A 20,708-nucleotide genomic window follows, 5' to 3' on the forward strand; every position below is an offset into this window, starting at 1 on the left:
CCCGAGGAGATGTCGTTGATTCTCTCTCCGTGATGCATGGGTATGCTGGCATGTCAAGCCTTCTTGCCCCAGAATCTCTAATCCGCCAAATCCTGAGGACCTAATTTCATTGTGGCAACAGCCTACATCTGTCAAAGGATCCCATACCTCGACTCCAAACAACGGCGTCGATTCGCTCAGGACAGCGACCGTGTTCGGCCGTGTCTTGGCTCTGTGTAAGCAAAGCGTATCTTGCGTTTGGCAGCTGAAGGTCTGAGCAGTGTGGCTTATACGTGTCAAAAGTCGAAGTAGGTCCATCGCCTCCTTCAAAAAAACAAAATACGCTCGGCCCGGGCAAGCGGCAACTTGCACCTATTCCCCGCCGCTAGGTCCCCTGGCCCGTCTTACCCCCACGGACTCTTCACTTAGGCACTGTGCCTATTGCTTGTCTTGTTCCGTGTCGGCGCATGTGGCGGTTGGCGAATTCGAGTCCAAAACAACCGTGCGGCTGTATGAGAGGATGTAGGCTGAGGGAGGAAGAAGAGAGTTTGGAGGATTTCACATTCTGCCCGAGGATCGAATCAAAACGGCGTTCTTGGATGCACGAATGAAGCAAGCGAATCTTTTGTGTTTCTTGCCGCCTTTCTAAACAGTCAGCTTAGAAACGTGCGTGTGTCAAGTTTGACGTGGCCCATTATACTGGTAACGAAGGCGTTACAAGACGCCTGGTACCCGAAAATTCCCGCCACTGGGTGCCGATGGCGGAAGTGAGTGATCTCTTCCCCGAATCTGCCAAGATACGCGCGGCTACAGCGACAGAGACCGTTCAGCGGGGGCAAAGGCGGACAGATTCGCCTGAAGCCGCAGACGTTGAGGCAAGGACAGCTCGACTCAGCCGACTCTCAGTCCGCGAATGACAGAGGTCGGCGAGCGGCTCTCTCTGACCCCGACCCCAACGGATCGAGTCCTTTTAAGAAGGAATCATGGTAGGGCTGCTCAATGCGATGTTTTCTTGGCAATATCAGATGAGCTAGGGCGGGAGAGTCCTGTGATCCTTCAGCAATTTCTGAGAATAGATTTCTTCAGCTGCATTCCAGGGCACACCCAAACCTCAGTTGTTAACCATATTAAGATAGCTGATCTGGAATGGATTAAAGAAATAACAAACCCCGGAATTCCGGATTCAGACTGCGGCGGTTAACAAAAGCAGGGCTCTTTTCCTACCACTAAAACATAAGGTGCTGATAGAACGATACTGTTGACACCACGCACCTCAGTTTCTACGTACGCATTAAACGAATGGGCCGGACCCCAAAATTGAGCAAGTGCTTCGTCACAGACGCCTTCTCTGCGCCGCGCGCGCAAACCTCAGTTGGTGATTCTGAGCCCAGTCACGCTTTCTACAACGCCAAAAGAAATTTAGGTACTCAGGAAAGCATGATCTGCGCCATCAAGAACGAGTCAGGCAGTCTTGCGCGCACCATTTAATAGCTCAAAGTGAAGTTGTTGGCTGGCATCATATTTGTTCAAGCAGATTGAAACGGGGTCGTTGAGTCGCATTACGATGGTCAGATTTTGCTCGATCCATAGCGCAGGTCGAGCAAAGGGCCAATTCCGAGGAAAGAAGCTTTGCAAAACGTGGTTCTGGCGTGTGGAGAGGGAGCTGGTGGGCTCATCCTGGTGTGCTTGACACGTTGGGTTTGGGCCATGTGTTCCTCATCAGATGAGGAACTGGACCAGGTAAAAGTCCGAACTTCGAACAAGGTGCAGACAAACATCAATATCCATCTATGCCGGACAGAAATCCAAGGAAATCCAAGGAAGAAGAAACCTTCACCAAAATAGAACTGCTCTTTGCTTGGCATACGATCAATCAATTCAATAAATTAACAAATCCCCAAAAGCCCAAAGTACGACGCAATCTTCTGCAGAACATGCCGGCCGACTACTCTGCTCTGCCGAACTCCACAGACGCCGCCGAATCGAAAGAGAATGAAGCCGAACCAGAACCTCCGAACGCGCAGAGAGCCGCTCATAGAAGGCTCTCCTTCTATACTCAGTTACTACTCCTCAACATCTTGGTCGCTGCTCTGGGTGTTCTCTCTACCGCGGTTTATGTGAGAGATCAGAAGTACAGTCCTCGTCCCCCCCACCCACTGGAATGTAGCTGCGGCTCTTCTCTCGCCGAAGCGAAGAAACTGGACTGCAAATACGACAGCTTGTCGGTGTCTTGGCTGCCGCCACACTGTCGTGACGACGAGCTTACCGCTGAGTTCGAGCGCGCTGGCCCTGGACCCAACGGGTCTTGGCCGTACTACAAAGATAATGCCGCCAACGTATCTACAAACATTGGCGAAATCTCTCTTTTAGTCGACTTGCCTTCCGACCAGGCATACTTCTACACCACAAATGGCTGGCATGTAGCACATTGTGCTTTCTACTGGAGGAAACAGTATAGACTGAGAGATAAAGGATTCATGACAGAGAAGCGGTATGACAAGGAAAGTCACATTGAGCATTGCTACGATGTATTCAAGTCTGAAGATCCAAAGCAGGCAGTGAAGGTTGCGGCGCCGGTGTGGCTTGGTGGAGACGGCTCTGACGGCCATGGTGTATGAAATCTTGTGAAGCGCAAAGCGATTAGAAGATCTGAATATTTCGGGTTGTGTAATAATTAATCGTACACTATCTAAGTCAAAACAGTTGTTATCATGACGCTTTGCCTGGGTTCGCCATGGGAGCGCTGCCAACGGCTTCACTTTGCAATTGCTCGCGCTCGTCAGCGGTCAGATCCCCCTTGGCTTTGTCAATCCTTATCCCCACCACAATGATTAGTATGGCCGCTCCTGCACATGCAGCACCCATGATGAAAGCAATCTTGTATCCTTTCTTGAGGTTGTTTGGTGATGCCTGCGCTGCGGCCAAATCGGCCCAACCAAGGAAGAAGCTGATACCCAAGAAAAGAAGGCCGTTGACGCATGCCCCGGCGATGCCCTGTTGATCGCTGCGTACACTAGTGGTGATGAAAATATTGCTGACATTGTACATAATATCAATGCCGATCGTCGCGCAGATCATGGCGGGAAACACCCACGCCCAGTAGTTGGGGTTTTCAGGTATCAAGATGAAAAGAAGGCTTGATACCAACATCCCCGTGACGGAGAGAAGCAGCAGGATAGTTCCTGAAAGTTTGTGCAACACCGCACCGCCAACGATGGCGATAATGACACCTCCAATCGCAAGAGGTGCAAACCAGGCGGCAGCCAACAGTGGGGGAATGTGGAGGATGGTCTCGATGCTGATTGAACCGGTAAGTTCGTGACTGTCGATGATAGTGGAGTGATTAAGTACTTACTAGAAACTGGCATAGAGAAGATAGATTCCAAACGACCCAAAAGCAGCAAAAAGGCAGCAGAATAACGCGATTGTGTACTTCGGGGCAAACAGCTTGGGAGGAAGAAGCGGCGCTGTTGAAACCCAGCCTTGTACGTAAACAAAGGCTCCAAGAAATATGATGCCGGCAATGAATGTCACCAGGATCTGTGGCGATGCCCAGCCCTTTGGTACATGAGGGCTATCGGTGATGGCATAAACCAACAGCATCAAACCCGGAATCGATGTGGCGCATCCCCACCAATCCATAGGCATGCGCGCCTGGTGAATCTGTCTGGGAACACAGAAAAAGGTGAGGATACACACAAAGGTCAGGAGTATGCAGCCAATCCAGAAGAACCAGCTCCAGCTCAAGAACTGGCCCGAGATACCGGCGATAAAAATCCCCGAGAAGAAGCCAAAAGGTGCACAACCACCGTAAAGGCTAAAGACAATGTTCTTCCGGCGGCCAGGTCGGTAGACACTGCCCAACAGGGAGATACCTGAAGGCAGGAAGGCAGCCGCGCCGAGGCCTTGAAGCGCGCGGCAAACGACCAGCATGATGTAATTGCGGCTGAAGCCTCCAATGAGGGACCACGCAGCCATCCATGCATTACCGGCAAAGAACATAGGGAAGCCCCCATACATGTCTGTGAGTCGTCCAAAGGGCAGAAGAAACCCTCCCGCAACTAGAGAGAAGACACTGGACGGCCAAGTCTTGTCATTTGCAGAGAAGTGAAGGTCGGATATGAGATTAGGCAGAAGGACGTTGAAGCCGCTAATGAGGAACTCCTGTAGATGAATATTTAGCTCTCCGCAGAGCAGTACGTGGAACTCAGATTGATAGCTTGACATACTGCCATGATATTGGACAGCAGCACTGACGCGCAGAATCCAACTTCTTGCAAGGTGTTACTGAAGACCTCAGGCCGCTGACGGCCCAATCGCTCTTGTTCTTTTTCATCGAGGGTTGTTTGGTTGTCCGGGGATGAGTTGCGCCCCTGCTCGGCTTCAACTACTGAATTACCCATATTGGCTCAGGAGGACCAGAAGACGGCAAAGGAAATGCGAGGAAATTGACTGTGTACTCGCTTTGCCCTTAGAAAGGAGGCGCGCAGACAGGCGTATAAGAACGTTTGGAAACAACATGTTCACGATTCTAGGCGAAAGTTTCTAGGCAAATTCAGGCATATTGAGGTTGAGTAGAAACACGAAACTGATTCAAGCTCACGAGAACCCACCAGGGAGGTGTCATCAGCAATGAAGACGTTCGCAATCAAGCATTTTGATTTCATAATACTTACCAGGGTAGAGCTTCTGGACAGGATGCACTAAACCGAAATAGGCGAAACGACTGCGAGCTTGAAACGAGACGAATGGACTGTTGGTCCAGGCTGATCTGATCTCCGGCAGCGCGTTCCCAATTCGGGCAAAAGTTTGGCGGGTCAGAGACGGTGCCGATGGCAACCCGGAGACCGCGGGACACGGGAGATCCCACCGGGAGACCCCGTGAAATTTGTCGGGAGCATGGAGCACATCGTGTCAGGGAAAAACATGTCAGCTAATTGGCTTTAAGGTAGCGGCTATGTCAACTGTATTTCTTATTATAACCTCCCCAGCACGTCCTCTGCTGGTCCCCCAGTTCTCCAGACTGCTACGGCGATCAAAACACCATGTCAACGCCGGTCCGGCACTTGGGTGATATTCCAGTTGTCTCATGTCCTTGCCAGAGCCATGGAAAGGCGCGACTGTCCACGTCAGTGCGATGAACTCTGTCAATGCCATCGCCTCATAACATCATTACAACCTTCGACTGGGAAGATGTTTTTCTCTTCTCTCCAGCGTGCTGGCACGCCATTCTGTTCTTCATTCGACGTATTACTTTTGTTGTTATTGTCGTTTCTGTGTTCTGTTCGACTTCGTTCTCTCTGCTGTCTATTTTCCTTGGATTTCTGCCTGCGTAATTTCGGCGAGCTGGAATCGTCACCTACGCCAAAAAAGCTCGCTTTCATTAATCAGATTGGATCTTGAAAGTAAAAATCGCCAAAATGAACGCCTCAGCCAACCTACGAGCGTCTAGGATTCGAACATCCATTCTGGTACCAGTGCAGGCTCCTCCAAGACTCAACAACCATGCTCTTCCGTCGAGAACAACCGGCATCGAGGTCGGCACAGGCGAAAGGCGGCGCATTGTGCAGACCTTGGACTATCTCGAATACCGCGTCCGATGCGACATGGATAGGGAGGCATCTCTCCCATCCCCGATCAAAGAGTACACCATCGAAGACGCTATCGAGGTCGAGACATTGAGACGGTCACAGGTCGCCCGCATGTTCACAATCTTTCCGTATAAAGATATGAACTGGATAGTCACCATGCTCTTCGTCGTCGGCAGTATCGCCTTCGTCATCAACGCAGGGTTTGGCTTGTTCCCGCTTCTCGACCCAAGTCTTGGCTTCGAAACACTGGCGACCGTCGCGATCCCGGGTACGATCCTGATTGGTGCCTCCATGTTCATGACCGGAGGCATCCTTGGCATCTTTGCCGCCTTCAATGCCGACCGTGGAACGCTGGAGAAGAGCGACACCAAGTCTGTAGATGGTGATGCCCCTGCTATTTACCGTCCCGCCCTTGTCGGATCCGAAGCTTGGGTATGGCTACCATCCGCGGCCGATTTCGCCGCCCTCCTCCGCACAGTTCCGTTCCAGGCCGGGTTGGTCATGTTGTCCGGCGGAATCATTCTATCAACGGCTGCTGTTGCTGGGTTCCCGGGCGTCCTTGACCCGACTAACCTTTTCCTTCTCCAAGCCTTCGTCTTCATGCCGCAAGTCATTGGCGGGTCTCTTTTCTTCCTCGCCAACACCGCTCTGCTCATACAGACTCAGGAACGCTGGTTCAAACCCAGGTTTTGGGCATCTGACTGGCAGGGTGCTGCCTGGAACACCATGGCATCGGCCGGCTTCATCGTCACAGGTGTCATGCTTCTCACCAACGAGATGTTCGGCAGTGCCGTGGTCTCGTTCATTGCCAGTACCGCCTTCCTGGTTGGTAGTATCATCCAGTGGTATGCCCTGATGGAATTTCATTCGACGTCTTGGGCGGCTTAATGTGGGAACGGGTGATGGCGGTAGTCAGTAAAGCTTAGGAATAGTCTGAGGCATTCGCCACTGCGCTCCTCTGGAGGCACAGGTCAAGATAGATCATGCAACTATTGTGGGCGCAGAACTCTGGTTCAGATTTCGTGGTTGAGCAGTAGTAGTGATACCGTGAGGGCACTGTCCCCGTTCAGAGACTGGGTCGTTGTCAACGCTTACAGGTTCCCTGCTAAACAGAACAAGAAAAAAAGACACGAGAACAAAAATGCAAAAGAAATGTAGCACAACCTGGTTTCGATCCAGGGACCTCTGGGTTATGAGCCCAGCGCTCTACCCCTGAGCTATTGTGCTTTGTTGTATGAGGTTGTTGTTGGGAATTAGGCAGCAAATTTGCATTATAGGGCTTAGACCTTGTGGATCGTGTGTGATTCACGATTGATCCTGGTGGGTCATTTGGCCTCAAAACTTTCCAACACGCCCATCCCGCACAAGTGCTTCCTTGTTTTTTTTCCCCCCCAAGAAATGTGTCATGAGAATTTTGCAGATCTAACAAAGATGAATGACGTTAATTCTAAAAATCTTCAGGCAGTGTTCAGTAAACTTCGGACAGTCCACGATCACGTCTCTCCGATTTGGGCCTGTTCAACCCTGATAGATCTGACTGTGGATCACTTCCGCTCAAGACCACCACTCTGTAATAGACGTCGCATTTAGAACTTTGAGTGCGGTTACAAACAAACTTATTTAGCCATGAAGATCGTACATCCTCATGAGTCGTCCCAAAAACTCAAGTTAGCTTTGCCTTCTCCATCCTTTTGCTAGTCTTTTTCTCGTTGAAGATCTCACTGGCAACAGACAGTGCATCTCTTCCAGCAGGGACCCCACAGTAAACCATTGCATGTCTACAGGCCTCAGTAATCTGCTCCTCTGACAGCCCGTTGTTGAGGGCCGCCTTTATGTGAATGCGCAATTCCGGGCCTCGGTTGAGAGCGATGAGCATGCCTAAATTCATCAGAGACCGTTGCTGAAAGGTGAGACCTGGCCGAGCGTATGATGAAAAGCAAGTTTCGGCGATGTATTCAGACCCGACCTTGCTTGGGAAATCATCTCGCTTTTCCGCGGAGTCAGCGATGACTCCCACTCGGCGGTGATAAAAGACTCACCGAAGCCTCCCTGAGCTCATTGAATAAGTCCTCGCCAAAGAATTCGTTCATCATCTTAAGCCCCAGCAGCTGTTTTTCGGTCAAGTTCTCCATCTCCAGCGAGGTCTAACAATGCCCAGTCTATGTTGCAGAGGTTGTTCAAAGGCTGCATGCGATCAAAAACGATGAGGTGGACACGCCGCCCTGAGAAACAGCGTTTTTAATACTCCGGGATCGCTATGAATGGCACACCGGATAGGGTGGACACAACAACAAACATGTTCGGCATGGAGTGCGGCAATGTGCTCAGTGCCGAACGTGCTGCTGATACCGAGAGCCGAGGTCCCCTTGATCAGAGAAAGAGAGACCAGAATTGTCCTCGATTGCAAAGTGTTGATTTGACGTGTTACACTACCCAACTCCTTAGCAAGACAACCCCCAGAAGGTGTCATGACTCCAGATACAAGTGCAATCTTCCAGTTCAAAAACCCACGCTACTGTCATTGGGCATCTCCAGAAGGTTGTAATCCAAAGCCAGCATATCGGTCAGATTCAACCCATTTTCGGACAGGAAATCGGGGAAATATTCTATCTGCGACAGCCAGTCTCTTCCAGCGCCTTCTGTTGAGTTCATCTCCGCCTCTGGAATATTTATTCGAGGACAGAGGCTTGGGGGAAAAGCAAAGAGGTCATTCAGCCGCTCGTTAATACTGCGCGTCGCCCACATAGCTTGCTCTCCCAGGACGCCAGACCGACAATCGTGGCCAGATTGGCCTCCGCGACTATCAGTGTCCTTCTGCAGCTGCCTAATCTTCCGCAGCACTAGGTCCGAGCCGCCATACCGGGATCGCATTTCGCTCAGCACGTCGCAAATAATCTTTAACTCCTCATCTCGAGTCACTTCGTCTTCTTGTGACTGGCGAGGGAAACAAATCAAGGGAACTGCTGCTACCATAAGAAAGTAGCCATGAATGGCAATGAGGTGGGCTGTCTCCTCCCTGTAATGAATCTCCTCATAAAGACGGGATATACACGATGCGGCGGTGAGTGATGAAGCTGCAATAGACGGCCTCGTCCCTTTCCCATCAAGAAGCTGTAAGAGAATAATGGTAACAAAGTATATGATATGCAGATCGCTTGCGGGACGATAAAACGGCCTTCTGATACCAGAGGCGTTGTAGAGGTGTAGACTGTCAGGCAGGGTTTGGAGCCAGTCACATGGTCGCTGGACGAGAGTCGCAGCCTCTTCTTGAGTGATGTTTGATCGCCCATTGCCAGCTTCTGCAATGATGCTCATAATCTCTGTTAATCTCACAACCTCCAAGAAAGCGTACGAATGCAAGTCCGTAGTGGGAAAGTCACTGATTTCTAAGGGCGGTATGTCGTATTCCTGAGGATGAAGGGACAACGGACGCCCCCAGCAAGAGGCTGCAAGTCGATCTGAAGTCTTGACAAGTGGTCAGCGTGCAGTAATCTTTGTTAGCTGGTAGCAGTACGAACCACAAGCTGCCAGAAAATCCGGCGCAGACAACCTGGATTGGTGTGCCGATCGTGGGTGGAACGATGATGGAGACCCATCTGCAGGGCCATCCGTAATGCAACACCTAACCAGTGCCATGGACCATCCAGAGTCACCAAGTCCGTGGACATGACGCTGTAACATGTCATTAGACAAAGTGACTTGAGTAAGACCAGGGTATCGGCTTCGTAATTCAGGTGAATCAAGGTTTTGACCTTCTCATACTGCGAACGGCAAAGCTCCATGCTCTCAGATCCACGCCGCATCAAGCAGCCGACCATACTGACGGCCTGTAGTAGCAGAGTAGACGGGGCTGGCCCCAGCACATCCTCTCTATCAACAACCGGATAGAGCGGGTAGACATGATCGAAGTAGGAGTCTATCAATGCTCTGAGCAAAGCAGGTCGAGGCAGTACGTCAGCTTGGGTCAGCCCTAGTATTGCCGACTTAGTGTCTAAGGTCCGCGAGTTACTAGGATTGATATCTGGCTCGCCATGTGTAGCATCGTACGACATGACTGTCGACGGAGAGATAAACGCCATCGGCGGCGGGGCTACGTCTGCCGTTGGATCGCTGCGACCACCGCGTCTCGGTACATCCGATGACGGCGGCCTACCGATAGCTCCGCCCAAAGCGTCATCCGTGGAAGAAGCAGCTATGGGCCCAGTGCGGTGCTGTCTGTCGGTCCTCGGCACACGAGGAGGTTGCGCAAGCCGTTGCCCTTTTCGCCGTTTACGAACTCCATCGCGGCGGCTGAAATACGCAGCTTGTCAGTAAGCAGGTACAGCACCAGACAGAGGTAAGACTACCTACATGCAGTCGTGGTTGAGCCGACGACAATTGGTGCAGACCTTATCCGGCCTGTCCTGCAGGTCGCATTTGACCTAGAAGAGCGTCAGCTGACGAAGAAGCATGGGCTGTCTCCGGGAGTGTCAGACCTTTCGGGCATGGCAATCCACGCAGACCACATTCGCGCGGTCTCTCAGGGGCCGAGACTGAACCATTTTACGTGCTGAAGAAAGACTCGGAGAGGTCTTCACTGGGGCCGTGGAAACAGCGCAACAAAATAAAGCAGACTAAGACCACTCCAGGCTGCGGGGAACCGAGGCTTAGCTGCTGGGAGAACACTGGAAACCTCGGAAACCTCGCCTCAGGGGGACAAGCCCTAGCACGCTACAAACATGACGCAGGGCACTCTGACCCCTGGAAATGCTTGACGGGCCTTCCCGCCCCCGTGGAAGAGGCGGTCGGCACTCGGCATTCGGCACTGGCGTCAACTCTGACATGACGGACTCGGCCGACTTGGTGAACTCCGGCGGTTCCGAAGAGACTTGACAATGCTGGTCACTCAAGAATTCATCATTATGTCCATTACTGGTCGTTGAATAGCCTGATACCCGCGTGTTGACACCGGCTATCGGTAAAGTGCATACCTGTGTTTCAGGGGCGAGTGTAGGGACAAACACGGGGCAGCAGTTCACAAATGATCGCACGGGAGTTCTTTTGAACAGTCGCATGTTACTGGAGTAGTTTATATATATCCTTCGGTCAAAGGCGTGAAATGAGTCAACGCCCAAATCCAATCATCCATCGCCACCATGTCTGACAGAGTACGACAGATTGCGGGCCATTTTTCAGACACTCCAAATGGCGCCAAAACGGCACCCTACCAGGTCTCAGAACGGCCACTGGGGGTCATGAGACATGTCCGGATTGTCACCATCGGGGCCGGTATGAGTGGGCTCAACATGATTCGGACTTTGCGTCTCCACTTGACCGACTTTGAACATGTCGTCTATGAAAAGAACCCAGAGATAGGAGGTACCTGGTTCGAAAACCGGTACCCGGGCTGCAAGTGTGACGTTCCGTCGCACAACTACCAGTTCTCCTGGCGTCCGAATCCAGAATGGACCGGCTTCTTCTCGACAGCAACAGAGATCCAATCCTATCTATGCCAAGTCTGCGAGGAAGAGGGGATGCGAGAGGTGATAAAATTGAGACACCAGGTCAACCGAGCTGAATGGGATGAAAGCAACTGTGTTTGGAAGCTGAGGATTCTTAATCTGGAAGACAACTCCGAATTCGATGACACTTGTCACTTCCTGTTGGACTCTTCGGGGATTCTCAAGTAAGCCACTTGTCATTGAATGTTTCTACTGCTGACAAGGGTCACTATAGCCATTGGAAGTGGCCCAAAATTCCGGGACTGCAGAAGTTCAAAGGTCACCTTATTCATAGTGCCGACTGGCCGTCCGGCTTTGACCACAGCGGTCTGACAGTCGCTGTCATTGGCAACGGCTCTTCCGGAGTCCAAATCTTGCCAGAAATACAACCAGGTAAATCACTATACTTAAATATGAAGCGACACTTGACTGACACCGGTCGCAGACGTGAAGAAACTGGTACACTTTGTAAGAGAGCCCACCTGGGTTGTCCCCGGTCGTCTTCAGCTCCTGGCTCAGGGCGCTGCTGGTGGGATCCTCGGGGAGGTTGGCATGAGAGAAAATGCAGACTTCACCGAGGCTCAAATCGAGCGTTTCAAGACAGATCCAATCTTTTACAGGAAGTTTGTTAAGGCGGTCGAAGAAGTCGTGAATGGAAACTTTCCTATTGTAAGTCAGGCCATTTCCACTCCAGCAAGGGCGCCGAATTAACTCGCAAAAAGACCCTCAAAGACACCGATTTCGCAGCCAGCGTACAGGAGAAGGCAGCCGAGTACATGAAGGAGGCGCTGGGTGGGGACGAGCGACTGTGCAATGCCATCATACCCAAGTTTCCTCTCGGATGCCGGCGGCTTACGCCCGCGGTGGACTACCTCTGGGCTCTCCGGAAGCCCAACGTGAGGGTTGTCACAGATCCGATTTCTAGGATTGAGGCCAAGGGTCTCCGAACCGAGACTGGTGAACTGATTGAAGTGGACGCCATTATTTGCGCCACGGGGTTCGATGTCTCGTTTCGCCCTCGATTCCCGATCCTTGGGAGACGAGGCAATCTGCAGGACCTTTGGACTGAGGGAGTTCCCAAATCGTACATGTCGTGTGCAGTCCCCGACTTCCCCAATTACTTCAGTGCGTCACGCAACTTAGTCGACCTCCGCTTCTTTGCATTGGACTAATGGTACATAGTGTTCCTTGGTCCCAACGCGCCTATCGGGCATGGCAGTGTCTTCACAATCACCGAACACATAGCCAAGTATCTCGTACGCATCATTAAGAAGTGTCAGACTGAGGGCATCAATGCTATAGCACCGCAGCAATCTGCTGTCAACGAACTCTTTGAACACACACAGAGGTTCATGCCTCGTACTGCCTGGTCTGGAAGCTGTATTTCTTGGTTCAAAGGGGGGACGATAGACGGACCGGTGACGGCACTACATCCTGGCAGCCGAATTCATTTCTTCCACATGCTGGAGAGCTTCAGGGGTGAAGACTGGGAATACATCCGGGTCAATAAGCAAAATCGTTTTCAGTTCTTGGGGAACGGTTTCTCGACCAAAGAGCTTGGAGACGAAGACCCGACATGGTATCTCGATGAACCAGACAAGATTTGAAAGTTACATCGGATCAATTAGACACTTTTCTCGTCTCTCTACCAATTTTGATATCACTGCTTTGCCCGATATTGCCTCCTCTCTTCCAAAATCATCGACGTATTTACGTCATGGCTGGGCAGAACAACGACCTTTTGTTGCTCAGAGAACCTCTTGATAAGCTGTAGGCTCTCGAACGCAGTCATCGGATCCTGGTTGATCCCATCGGGCTCTCCCCTTTCCAGAAGTTCCAGACTGTAAGTTGCGTCGCCCGTGATGAAGTACGTGTCGGGAGTATCTGGGCCTCCGCTCCCATCTTTGATAATGACAGAAATGTGTCCCGGGACATGTCCAGGTGTCTCCACGGCCATGACCTGCCCATCCTTTGTGATGGAATCTGACTTTGTCCAAGGACCGAGAGGCTTTCCATCAAAGTTCAGCAGCCGCAGATTGAAATCCTTCGGCCAGTGGTTGGACGCACAGCCTTGGACGGCTGCGTACGTCGGGTGCTTTCCGAAGGCATCCCAGTGGCTCGCGCTGATGTACACCGGCACGTCCGGGGCAGCTTCGACGATTTCCTCCAGGCCGCCTGCGTGGTCGTGGTGCAGGTGCGTCAGAACGACGGCTTGCAGGTCCGTCGGCTTCACGCCGAGCTTGGCAAGCTGGCTGACGATGCCGTCTTCTGGCACCAACTGGAGCTCGCTGAGCACAGTGGTGAGGTAGCTCAACATAGGGAAATATCCCGCCTGCATGCACTGGGGCGAGGCACCCGTGTCGATGAGAATAGGGCCGTCGGCATGTCTGACGAGGAACACGCCGATGGGGAGCCAGGGGGTCCACTCGCCCGTGAAACAACGCAGTAGGCGAAGAGTGGTGCTTTTGTTGGTGATGGGCTGGCCGCTCATCGGCTCTCGCATCCTCACTTTGCCTGTGGATATGAATTCGATCAACTTGCTACCCATCTTGGAGTTTGGTGGAGTTTTCCAGAGTCGATGCTGGAGTAGCAAGCACAGGGCGTCTTCAATGCTGTACAGTAAGACGGGCTATACGTGAAAGTAGGCCAAGAAGAAGATTTGCGGATTTTAATACGACTGCGATGCGTCCGTCATAAAAAAAAGAAGTCCTCAAGCTTTCACATGTGAAATTATTACAAGGTTGGTTGGTGAGAAGTTTGCGATGGACTTTCATCGTGGTGCCTCGATTGCCGACTGCCGAGTGCCGGTAGTCACCAACCATAGCGGCACGGCTATCCCACCGGCAGGCTGCGGGTGGACCACGCTACCGGACATGTCTTTGAGAGCTGAACAGCTCAAGATTTGATATCGGATAGAGCAGTGCATCAATTTTCTTGATTGTTGTAGACTGAACAAAGCTTTAGTTAAACGAAGTTATGCCTTAGCACATTTGCCAATGTAGTAGTCCGCCGGCTGTGCTCGATCTGGAAAGGTTACCATAGACAAGAACTTTGCAACCTTCACGGAACTATTTATCCACAAAACAATTTGTTTGAACAGTCATAATGAGTGAGAACTTCGGGTTCACAAAAGAGACAACAGGGTATTCTTTCTATCTACTGGGTTCGTTTGGAATGAAGTGGTATTTCTGGACATTAAGTACGCGTCAAACATATCATCAATATCGGTCTGAGTTTCGATTCCAGACATGATACCCTAACAGTTGAGGAACCTTGAAAGAGAATTGCCTGCTAGACTTCCACTGGACTAACGTGTCAGTCATGATGCCAGCAGAATTTCGGGTGCGAGGGTGAGTGATAAGATAATTCACGTAACCCTTCCGGTTTGGAAAGTCTCGAGGATCAATAAAGATGAAGGTAGCTGGAGAACGTCTCATAAACGTACATTGATTGGCAATCTAATCGAGTGCCATCGCTGGTTGCCAAAGAGGTTCATCCGCACTCATATATAGACCGTGATGTCTGGGACTGGCCAGGAAACAATAAAACTCAATAATAGAGACTTGATAGGTACAAATTAGACATGCGAAGAAGATTTCGCGTTGGCAAGACTGTGCAACCTTGCTGCACCTATTTACTCACCACACAACTCCGAAACCTCGCACACACATACAATTGAACGGATCTTCAGCTTCCAAAGCGGCTCACCATCATCTGCCATTATCCGTCAACCCAACAACGCGTAACAAGCGAAGTATTACAAGAAACGAGCCAACCACAACGTACAATAGCAAACACTACGACGAAGACGGACTGTGGACAACAATAGCAACTACGACGACGGACGGCGACGGCAACAAAACAACAGCAACAACGACAGACACCATGTATATCCCAGTCCCACCACAGCACCGCCATAACGAGAGCGAAAATCCAGAACTGGTCGTGAACGACTTCCTGGTGGTCTTGGTGGTGGTTTGTGCGTTAGTCATATTTCTCGTGGTCACGCAAATCTTCATCGCCATGCTCGTGCACTCATGGGAGGCCAGACATAGATACCACGGGCTACGCCCCGTCGCCTCATCGAGATCGTCGCTCTCGTCGCTTTCGTCTCTCGAGCCGCTGCCTGCGTACTCGCTCCTGGATCCCGAGGCGGCGCCGTTGCTTGGCGGTCCTCCGCCGGAGTATCATACCTTCCTTCGACAGGACGATCTCCACACACAGAACGAGGCAAGAGATGATTCTCGGGACACGACGGAGACGCCCGGCCAGTGGAGTATAATCAGCTTAGAGTGAATCATTGCGGTGGACAGGACGTGGGCGGTGGAATTTTCAGCAAGCGGTAAGCATTTAAATGAGAGAAGTACTATAGGGCTTTAGGCGAGAAGACACTAACGTATGAGAAGAGCAGCATCACCTATTTATATAATGTGATTTCATAGTGAGAGGTTATAGAGGCTCTTATCTAGAAAGAGGTGTGCATTAGAGCAATTTATCTATATATAATAACTAATTATTTATCTAAGTAAAGTGAGACGTTCCTTATCAGCCTAGGCATCATATTAAAGCAGCTGAGAATGATCTTTCGCAGTAACAGCGTAAAAAGAATTTTTCTTGCATATGATATACAGAGACAAAAAGAGACTGATGGGGCTCAATCGGGGATCGAACCCGAGACCTCGCCCATTTTCACGCTATGCGCAAGGGTTGTGAGACCCGAAGGGCGAATCATACCACTAGACCATTGAGCCGACGTCGGCTGAGCAGTCCCTAGGGGACCGAATGCGTCGTGATTGGCAGGGTGGCCAATTTTGATCATTATGTAGCTTAGCGCTGAGCACTCGCACTTTTGCCCGCTGGATGCTGGTGCCTAGCTTCAAATGACGAACCTCAAAAGCCTGTGACTTTTCAAGGCGAAGAAGACCATGCATCGTAAACCGCTGAAATTTCGCTGAAATGATTCCATCTATCCTTACACAATCGTACAACACAGATGAGCGTCTATGCAGCGGGCACCTTGACGCCCTGGGTATCTTTAGGCGACAGCCCCGCCAACCTCCTGAAGCCGATGTTCTCAACAATCCTCAACCCCCCGTTCAGCGTGATGATCCCCTGCCCTCCAGCCGCCAGACTCGCATCATGCTTCCCCATCGCCATCTCCGTCATGAACTTGCCCAAGTACTCGGTCGGGCTCACAAAGGACGGCACCAGCGCCCTCGTCAGCGGGCCAATCATCACGTTGGCGGCGTTGTACACCATGCCGGGGTCCGGGATGTACTGCTTGATGGCCGTGTGCTTCTGGGCGTCCACGAAGGCCGGGCGGATGGCCTCGGCCTGCAGCCGGGGGTTCGCGGCGCGCATCTCGGAGAGGAGGGTCTCGGTCTCGCCCTTGACGCGGGCGAAGATGGCGCTGAACATGCCGGGCTTCTGGGTGGCACCCTCGCCGGAGACGTAGACGAAGCGAAAAGGCTCGTTGTTGGGCGGCAGTGTTGCGAAGGCCTTTGCCGCTGCTAGTGTGTAGTCCTTGGTGATTTTGACGTATTCCCTAGGGATGCTGTCTTAGAACTAGGATTTTCTGACATGCAGGGGAGGAGCCAGCTTACTCCTTGGTGACCTTGTTCTGGCTGATGCCCAGCGCCCAGACGACGCCGTTCGCGCCCTTCAACTTGTCGAGCACGTCGGGCTCGTACTTGTCAAAGTCTCTGTGAATGATGACATTGATCCGGGGGTCTTTGGCGTCGTCTGCCATCGGGATCGGCCTCCTGCTGAGGATGGAGATCTTGGTGACGTCCTTCATCTTGATCATGGCGTCCAGGACGGAGGAGCCGACCAGGCCAGTTGCGCCGGTGAGGATGAGATGCATTGTGAGGAGGATGAGGTGGCGGTATTACTGTGTGAGTTTCTTGAGATCTTGAATCACGAATATTGACCGAAATCGCGAAACAGCTGGGTCAATGAACGTCTTTTAAACCCGGCGTCAGCAACGAAGAGCGGCCGCATTGTCCGCTCGCAGCGGAGAATGCTCACCAACGAGCGGGCATTTCGTCCCCACTGCCGACCCGTAAGCCGCCGCAGGCGTCAGTAGACGTAACGGCGCCGGAGTTAGCAGTATCACCACTGAGAGCCCCGGCTTTGCCCGCTCTCACGCGGTGCTGCTCACCGGAGCCGGGCCAATACATTGTGCAGGACTCTTCCGGGTTGTTGTTCCAATCAACGGGCTCAGGCTCCGGCACAGATCAAGTTCACGTGTTTTTACTCACATGTCTGATGAATTCCCATCACTCTTGTGCTCTCATTCCCATGGCTGAAGAGAGGAGCGTCAGCACCATGTCTGCCACAGCGGCCGCGCCGCCCGCTTCAGCGGGAATCTGACAGGCAAAAGGCCTCCCGAAGCCGTTCTTTCAGCGCACTAGGCTTCCGAATGCTTTCGCGTCTTTGCAGCCTCCCGTAAACACCGATTAACACCGGAATTTGCTGACCCTCTGCAGCATGCATGTTCAAAACAGATTTTTCGTCTTCTTCTACAGCAATAGATCGGACTCAAATTCTTCCGACGGTCAGACTGACTTTGCCGACGTATTTGATGTTCAGATTCTCATCTGTTACAGGTGTTTATGTTTCCTCTCGGTGGTGATGTTCGATAGAGGTCAATCATTCGATGGATTGTCTTTCACGAATCTGACGACGAGAACCACTGCTTGGGCCACGCAGCAAGCCCCTGGGCAATACTGGCTGACTATTGACGTCGCAACTGAAGCATGCTCACTGACTGACTGCCTCAAGTACACAGCAGGACCAAGTTGACGTCACAGACAGCAATTCGGGATGAGAACAATCTTGTAGTCTGCGATGTTCCGAATGTGCTGAATAGCGATCAGAGGAAGTTCTTCTCAGAGACAAGTGATGGAGGGGACAGCCCCCGATGACTCACATAAGCGTCGCTCAGGTACGCTGTCGGCCCCCAATCCAACATTCTTCTCGACCATCTCGTCACATGCATATTGAGCCGACGCGTAGGCAACGAGCAACTTATAATCGGGCAGTGAGGCTCAGAACTGCAGTTACAAATCAGACCGATTTGGCAGCTCTGATGACACGTCCCATCAAGGACGCCCAAGCCAGCATCCGGCCCAGCCACACCGGTGTCGCCATCGTGAGCATCACAGATGATGGATGACACTCAGAGCAGCGGGGAGCGCCAGAACAACGTCGCCTCACCACCGAAGCCGGTTTTACACTGCTCGATGTCTTCAATTAGCTTTCGCGAGTTCCTCGCTAGCGCGGCGTCTTGCTCAAGTTGAGACACGTGCGTCGCATGGTTTGTCCCGAGTCCTCGAGTCCTCGGATCATTAAACTATTGGAACCATCGCAGACGAGAGAACAAGGAAAGGGCCGTCTCCTCGCGCGCCGTCAACGTGTGCTCTGCGGCTCACGTAGCACGCTGCATTCTCCGATGCAGGGGACGGCTCGCCGGCATGTCACGCGCAAGGGACAACCATCGACCTCCGACATGGACAATCACCGCACGCGCTCACGTGGCCTCGGGCATGAAAGATGGAGGCCAATTTGAGCAGGTGCAAGCCGCTCTCTTGTTTGGAGAACGGGTCAAGCTAGCCGCCGTCGTGGCCAAAACTCTGATGCGAGAAGCTCGCACTATTCGTGGCGGCCCAGTTCAACCCAACTCTGTGTACTGAGAACGGGATGGCCCTTGCATCGGCTGTGAACGGCGAGAAGTGTTGAGCCGACGTACACGGCAAACAACGATGCACAGCAATCTGCCAACATGAAGTCTTCACAACACCATTACCATGATCACTGTGAGCAAGCAGAAGCTGCCTGCGGCGCGTACGCGGCCGCATCCCAGCGCGAGTCAGGCCAATAAACACTGAACCAGCGCCAACTTGGCGAGGTTTGGCTCCTGGTAACGGCCCGATCAAGTGGATCGCCTCTGTAACGCTAACGGCGACTGCTGGTCTGGACGCCTCCATCATCCATGGCCAGGCCCGTTCTGGCGGGGCGACTTTAAACGACGAAGCTGGGGCGGGCTGGGGAAGAGAGCCCCCAAACGCTGAATGTTGCGGAGAAGAGATCCAGACGGCTCCAGACTGAATCTGGGGAGCAGAATACGGGGTCGCTGCGGATGGTTCTGCAGTGGATCGTGACTTTTTCATTGAGGGTCGCGGACGGCGACTTCAGCTCTGGCGGTCATGTGAGCATCAAATAATCAACCTAGACAGTCTGATAGGGTTTTGCGTCTATCAAATGGCGAATGTCTTGGCTCCCCAGCAGGCTCCTCTGGTAATCCAACGCTCATCAGCTTGGCATGCGAGACGGTAGTCGGCCGGGCCCGGGCCCGAGACCCGAACCCCGGCCCGAATCCCGCCTTTACGTAAGGGATCGGCCACACCACTTTGTAGCCAGGCGCGCCCGGCGCTCGTAGCTAGATTAATCAAGCCACTTCACGCATGGCACGAAATGAGTGGCACCAACAACACTTGGCTTGAACGCCCGACTCTGACCAGGGTTTGAGGGATATCTGAACATCCTCGCGTCGGTTGTCCACCATGACCAAGTCCTGCCCATGGGGCTCCCCCAGCCGTGCGATGGGGTCGGTGAGATGAAGTTGTGGAGGCGCGCTCCTGATGAGCACGCTCAACCAAACCTGTCAACAGGGAGGCGGGACAAGCATCATGCTAGGGGCCGCGCCAGTGCGGCTACTGTCGACGGCGCTCAAGTCTCTGGGGAACATACCTAGAATCACGATCCGAGAGAAAGAGGACGCGGCCGTGGTCTCTCGTCTGTCCTGTCTTGGCCGCTGCCCAGCACGACTGCCGCGCTCAAACGATCGATCAATATCTCGCGCATCTGACGCTATCGCGAAGCCAAGCATTCTCGACAGACGACTAGGAGATCAACTCGGTCAAACTACCGGCGCGCCAAGCAGGGATCGCACCGAGATGGCTTGCTACGGGCAGTTTTCCAGCCACGTTCCAACAAGCTTCTAGCGGCTTACTTTGATCAGTATAGCTTCACCGGCAGCACATCTCTTCCACTCGCATGATTGGATCAAGACACCCTTGGCGGTCCCGTAGCCGTCCTAAAGAGCGACGGCCAAGCTCAGCGCTTGTCCCCTTTCGCTCCCCCGCACCACTTCTCCATTCTCGTTGCCCATGGGGTTTTGGGTTGGTGTCGCCGCGAGAATCAGCGAGGAAATGCGCGCCCGGCCGTATTGTGGGCGGGCTGTCTAAGACGGCGTTCTTCCCGTCTGCGTGGCACTCACACCCGACGGCGCACTTGTCTCCTTTTCTCGCTAAACCCATCAGTCAACCTCACCACCCCTGCCGCGCTATTTCTCTCTTCACGGCATGCGAGCTCGACAGGCTGGGCAGGACTAGCGCCATTAACACGTTCCGTGGCATCGGTTCAGGTGCTTTCATCTAGTGCCATGTCTCGGCCCCGGCCCTGGTCCTGGCCTCCCACGTCAAACATCGACGCGCCAAGGGCGACGCCGGATCTAGAGGTGATCCAAGCCCACCGGCCACAGACCATGGGGAGGGAACCTGGGGGTGGATGGTTGGGGCTCAACGGGGGCGGTCCATCTTCTCCATGGGGATGAACATCACGGTTCACCATGGAGCACTTTGGATAAAAGGGGGTC

General features: G+C 52.6%; 9 protein-coding genes across 9 annotated transcripts; 4 read left to right on the forward strand and 5 right to left on the reverse strand.

Annotated features, from left to right (window-relative positions):
- Positions 1-1,913: 1,913 nt before the first annotated feature.
- GCG54_00014064 (uncharacterized protein) lies at positions 1,914-2,597 on the forward strand (the record flags this gene model as incomplete). Its single annotated transcript, XM_045413906.1, has 1 exon — positions 1,914-2,597. The coding sequence occupies one exon, from the start codon at positions 1,914-1,916 to the stop codon at positions 2,595-2,597; it is 684 nt and encodes a 227-aa protein (XP_045269010.1).
- Positions 2,598-2,688: 91 nt separating this feature from the next.
- On the reverse strand, positions 2,689-4,382 carry GCG54_00014065 (Drug resistance protein; the record flags this gene model as incomplete). The annotated part of the gene is made up of 3 exons (XM_045413907.1): positions 2,689-3,277; positions 3,335-4,143; positions 4,209-4,382. The coding sequence occupies 3 exons, from the start codon at positions 4,380-4,382 to the stop codon at positions 2,689-2,691; spliced, it is 1,572 nt and encodes a 523-aa protein (XP_045269011.1).
- A 1,017-nt stretch (positions 4,383-5,399) lies between these two features.
- On the forward strand, positions 5,400-6,458 carry GCG54_00014066 (uncharacterized protein; the record flags this gene model as incomplete). The annotated part of the gene is made up of 1 exon (XM_045413908.1): positions 5,400-6,458. The coding sequence occupies one exon, from the start codon at positions 5,400-5,402 to the stop codon at positions 6,456-6,458; it is 1,059 nt and encodes a 352-aa protein (XP_045269012.1).
- A 775-nt stretch (positions 6,459-7,233) lies between these two features.
- GCG54_00014067 (4-carboxymuconolactone decarboxylase) lies at positions 7,234-7,702 on the reverse strand (the record flags this gene model as incomplete). Its single annotated transcript, XM_045413909.1, has 2 exons — positions 7,234-7,557; positions 7,610-7,702. The coding sequence occupies 2 exons, from the start codon at positions 7,700-7,702 to the stop codon at positions 7,234-7,236; spliced, it is 417 nt and encodes a 138-aa protein (XP_045269013.1).
- Positions 7,703-8,069: 367 nt separating this feature from the next.
- On the reverse strand, positions 8,070-9,622 carry GCG54_00014068 (Acetamidase regulatory protein; the record flags this gene model as incomplete). Its single annotated transcript, XM_045413910.1, has 2 exons — positions 8,070-9,035; positions 9,089-9,622. The coding sequence occupies 2 exons, from the start codon at positions 9,620-9,622 to the stop codon at positions 8,070-8,072; spliced, it is 1,500 nt and encodes a 499-aa protein (XP_045269014.1).
- A 1,083-nt stretch (positions 9,623-10,705) lies between these two features.
- GCG54_00014069 (putative sterigmatocystin biosynthesis monooxygenase stcW) lies at positions 10,706-12,657 on the forward strand (the record flags this gene model as incomplete). Its single annotated transcript, XM_045413911.1, has 5 exons — positions 10,706-11,235; positions 11,286-11,443; positions 11,496-11,719; positions 11,773-12,175; positions 12,233-12,657. 5 exons carry the CDS (start codon positions 10,706-10,708, stop codon positions 12,655-12,657), a joined length of 1,740 nt encoding a protein of 579 aa, XP_045269015.1.
- Positions 12,658-12,710: 53 nt separating this feature from the next.
- On the reverse strand, positions 12,711-13,598 carry GCG54_00014070 (N-acyl homoserine lactonase; the record flags this gene model as incomplete). Its single annotated transcript, XM_045413912.1, has 1 exon — positions 12,711-13,598. The coding sequence occupies one exon, from the start codon at positions 13,596-13,598 to the stop codon at positions 12,711-12,713; it is 888 nt and encodes a 295-aa protein (XP_045269016.1).
- A 1,337-nt stretch (positions 13,599-14,935) lies between these two features.
- Positions 14,936-15,346, forward strand: GCG54_00014071 (uncharacterized protein; the record flags this gene model as incomplete). Its single annotated transcript, XM_045413913.1, has 1 exon — positions 14,936-15,346. The coding sequence occupies one exon, from the start codon at positions 14,936-14,938 to the stop codon at positions 15,344-15,346; it is 411 nt and encodes a 136-aa protein (XP_045269017.1).
- Positions 15,347-16,051: 705 nt separating this feature from the next.
- On the reverse strand, positions 16,052-16,913 carry GCG54_00014072 (uncharacterized protein; the record flags this gene model as incomplete). The annotated part of the gene is made up of 2 exons (XM_045413914.1): positions 16,052-16,595; positions 16,654-16,913. The coding sequence occupies 2 exons, from the start codon at positions 16,911-16,913 to the stop codon at positions 16,052-16,054; spliced, it is 804 nt and encodes a 267-aa protein (XP_045269018.1).
- Between the last annotated feature and the right edge of the window lie 3,795 nt (positions 16,914-20,708).

The sequence above is a fragment of the Colletotrichum gloeosporioides genome (genome assembly GCF_011800055.1).
Source record: "Colletotrichum gloeosporioides strain Lc1 chromosome Unknown consensus_14, whole genome shotgun sequence".
Lineage (NCBI taxonomy): Eukaryota > Fungi > Ascomycota > Sordariomycetes > Glomerellales > Glomerellaceae > Colletotrichum > Colletotrichum gloeosporioides.